This window comes from Homalodisca vitripennis, chromosome 4 (assembly GCF_021130785.1).
Source record: "Homalodisca vitripennis isolate AUS2020 chromosome 4, UT_GWSS_2.1, whole genome shotgun sequence".
Lineage (NCBI taxonomy): Eukaryota > Metazoa > Arthropoda > Insecta > Hemiptera > Cicadellidae > Homalodisca > Homalodisca vitripennis.
This window is the reverse complement of record NC_060210.1, coordinates 154,163,223-154,167,565: the sequence shown is the minus strand read 5'-3', so window position 1 is coordinate 154,167,565 and position 4,343 is coordinate 154,163,223. Positions and strand designations below refer to the sequence as shown.

The window sequence follows — 4,343 nt, the reverse complement described above, 5'->3', positions numbered from 1 at the left end:
CTCAAAAGCTTCATGCAAAAATAATGTTTTCCCATATGACAGGGAAAAGTAAACCCCGGGTAAATGCATTCCAAATATAATCATTTTTATTTTGTTCAGCAGTTACTTGAAAAAAGCTTAATGGTTTACTTAAATGTTTTAAGGCTTGTAAATACTGATCTATTGATTCTTCTGATTTGTGACAACGAATAGCTAGAAGATATCTGGAAAGCCTATTTCAATTTTAGGATGGATATAAAGTTCTTTTTGTTTCATCGAATGTTAAAGTTCCAGAAATGTATTTGTAAACAGATGGACTGACACGATTAACAATTAAACGTTGTTTTACCTTCTCATTTGTTGCGTAGGCATCAAATTTCTTCAAGAAGGTACAACATGTTTGATTCCAATGCAGCCATTGTTATTCTGAAGATTCATTTTCAGCTTCTACATCAAATGTAATAGGTTTAACTATTTTTTCTCCTAAAACTTTTTACTGTGATTAAGTTTATGAAAAACGTATTGAAAAATTATGGTTGCCTGTAAAGTCGGTTTTACGGGCGAAGATTTTACGTGACAACGTCTTTTTCTCGGTAGAATATTTATTGATATGAATATTATTAAATTGCACAATAGGAACAAGGAATTGAATGGAAATAAGAATTGCACAAATTTTAACTATAGAAATATATTTTGTTTACTAAAACATTGTACATAATTTGAAATTAATTAAAATTTTTTATTGTAAATGGTAAAGTTGAATAAAACATTTACTAAAATTGGAATTTGAAACTCTTGCTAAACACAGTTAAATTCTAACTCCGCGCGTGGTGATTGGTCGGTTTAGTTCGTTTGTTTGGTCGCACTGTTATGACAGGTTAGAGGTTATAATTTGTTATTTTAAATGTTTGACTAGCAATACGCGCTGTTTCTTCTCAATCGACTGAATTACGATTGATTGCAGAGTGATTTAAACTAATAATTTACTTAACACTATCAACATTTGTCAATAGTATGACATAACCTGTAAACTCAGTTTCTCAACTTTTGTGTCAATCTAACAATTAATCAATCAATCATAGTTTACGATAATGAAATATCAGTGTACAAATTATTTACCTTTATTGTTGTAGTTGTTGTAAATGACGAATCTAAGCACTCCACATTTTCACGAATAAACATAGTTATCTGCTTTATCCCGTGCGGCGGACCCACAGTTATCTGCTTTATCCCGTGCGGATCCCGTGCGGCGGACCCACTGGACGGGCATCGTAACGTTACCGGGCGTTACACTTTTTCATGAGTGACTCCGAGCCGCAACCTAATTTAAGACGTTGTCACGTCCAAAAATAATGTTTTCCCATATTACAGGGAAAAGTAAACCCCGGGTAAATGCATTCCAAATATAATCATTTTTATTTTGTTCAGCAGTTACTTGAAAAAAGCTTAATGGTTTACTTAAATGTTTTAAGGCTTGTAAATACTGATCTATTGATTCTTCTGATTTGTGACAACGAATAGCTAGAAGATATCTGGAAAGCCTATTTCAATTTTAGGATGGATATAAAGTTCTTTTTGTTTCATCGAATGTTAAAGTTCCAGAAATGTATTTGTAAACAGATGGACTGACACGATTAACAATTAAACGTTGTTTTACCTTCTCATTTGTTGCGTAGGCATCAAATTTCTTCAAGAAGGTACAACATGTTTGATTCCAATGCAGCCATTGTTATTCTGAAGATTCATTTTCAGCTTCTACATCAAATGTAATAGGTTTAACTATTTTTTCTCCTAAAACTTTTTACTGTGATTAAGTTTATGAAAAACGTATTGAAAAAACAAGTTTTTAAAGTATATAACAATTATTCATAATGTAATAACGTGTTAAGGAATATAATGAACATTTTCTCGGACTGTTTAAATTATATCGTGATCATTTCACACTCATAGTGTACTACATAAAGTTACAACATTTTGACATGTTGTAATAAACAGATTTAAGGAATTATTTTAAGGAATCTATTAAATATCTTAAAGTTCTTAACTGCTTACTCCAGGACACGATATGGTATAAAATATTCATAATGTTTAAATCAGCTGTTTTCAACTCAACAATATTTAATTAAAACTGCAACTATTTTAGAACTGTTTATCTGCTTTATGAACAGGTGAGTCAATTTTTTATCTTCTATAAAACGTGTGGATAGTTATATTATTGAAGAACAAGAAAATATTGCTTTTCAAAATGAATAAGACACATTTAGATTCAGAACTTGGGAATATAGACGACACCAAACTGTACGTGATGCCCAGGAACGACACCAAAATTGCGTTCGAGGAGATTCTGGATCTGGTAGACGAGGAGGGGCGGCAGGTAGACACATTGACGGTAGCAGTGGAAATGGGGGAGCTGGATACATTCAGTGTGTATCAGTACAGCAACGACCAGGGCATCATGATGCGAGTGCAGAGTCGAGTACTGCGGTCACTCGACACGGAGTGGGAAGTGCGCCACCTGCGGCGACCTGGCAGCTCCAAGATGCTGAGGATCTCCGTCTCTGATAAAAAGTACAGATTGTTCAAGTCAGTCCAGGGTAAAGACGCCAACAGGGAAAAGATAAATATAAAAAAGGTACCTCATGTCAGGATGATTTTAGAAGGAGCAAATATAATTCTACTGCGGAAATTGGCCGTTTCTCGGTCGTTCGGACGATTTAAATGTCAGACCGTTAACCACGATGGCGAGGTTTGTGAGTGTGAGTACGTGGTAGAGCGGGGTGCGAACCTTGATGTGCGCGTTCGACGGACCCTGAGAGATAGGGAGATTATGACCACAACCCTCTCGAAGACTGGAAGGATAATACTCCACGCGTGGTCTACCACAGGATACACCCTGAGGTCTAGAGACTCGGGAACCTCGACCGCAGCTCGCTTGGCGGAGGAGGAGCGGATTGCTCTGGGAGAGTCCGAACTGAAGGCCGACGTTGAAGCCTACTTCAAGAAAAAAGCAGAAGTCACCAACCAGATAAATGAGTATCTATTGGGCCAGCCGGAAGTCAAAGATATGATTGCTGACTTTCTTAAAGAATTACTCATAGAAAAGCCAGAAGACGTTGTTTCATTCGCTGATGACTATTTTTCAGAATTCGTGGGTATTGTGAGAGAACCAGTTAAAAACGAAGAACCTTTGTTACCATCAAGTGAGGGTGTGTATCGTCAGCCAACAAACGAGGATGTGCAGTAGTCAGTAGGGTTAAACTTATTATAAAACATACTTAATGAGACTTGTAATTGAAATGGGTCACGTCTGTAACAGAAGCTAATGGATAGCTTAGAAATGTGACAGCATTTGATATGTAACTTTGAACGTTGTTGTTGATATAATTATGATGGTTATAAACATATGCTTCGATTTGTATCCGGATTATGAATATTTAAAAAATATTTTAATAGTCTACAATATTGATTGTAAACTAGCAAAATATTGTAACCTTACAATTTCAGAACACAAACTGAATGGATGGCTAATGCCATCCGTATTATTTGCACACAATTTATCAAATTCGAATTAAGTGAATTCAATAATTAAAACAAACAATATTTAAGTATTTGACTTAACTCATCTATAAAATATTATGTTTTGACTCCAGCAGTATTACTCAAATGTGCAGCTAAAATAAAAAAAATTAAAGCATGAAAAATAATCCATTTCAAAATGAACATATTAACAAAGTAAGTTTTAAAGAGAAATAAATTATAAAACTAAATTTAATTACAACAAAAATTCTTTAGTAAAGATTAAGTTGAAGTTTCCAACTGTAAAGTCTCTATATTTCAAATTAAAATTTCTTGCTCTTTCAACAAGATTAACACTGCAGTCAACAATTCTAAAATTGCACTTAAAACAAAATGCTTCACGATTAAAAAATAACATCACAAATTAAAAGTATTTTATAATATCAGTAATATACTAATACAATATTACAATCTATTGAACTTTAAATTTCAGATTGCAACCACTGCCCCATTTTAATCAAAATCCAAGGATAGAATCTCCCTCTAAATTATTTCAAATTCAAATGAAATTTAGATCTCCTATAATACATTTTATGAGTAGTTTTATTTCGTATTTATTTCTAAATTAATTTCGTTAATGGCTACAAAAGAAACATATTTATGACCCAAAGGAATCTTGATAAAATTGTAAATGTGTACAAAAACCGGGTAAATTAGGTCCTTGGTCTCGTTGACTGTGGCAGACGCGGTAGTGCGTACTGACCGATGATATGTCCTAAATTTCAGTCAGTATGGAACCGCAATACCGGACAATTATTGTACGGTAGTTTAAATTATCTGTATTACAG

The 4,343-nt window shown here is 33.9% G+C and overlaps 1 protein-coding gene across 1 annotated transcript; it reads left to right on the top strand.

Annotated features, from left to right (window-relative positions):
* Positions 1–2,103: 2,103 nt before the first annotated feature.
* Positions 2,104–3,397, top strand: LOC124361505 (ciliogenesis-associated TTC17-interacting protein-like). Its single transcript, XM_046815561.1, has one exon. It carries the CDS (start codon positions 2,225–2,227, stop codon positions 3,221–3,223), a length of 999 nt encoding a protein of 332 aa, XP_046671517.1. The 5' UTR covers positions 2,104–2,224; the 3' UTR covers positions 3,224–3,397.
* Positions 3,398–4,343: the final 946 nt, after the last annotated feature.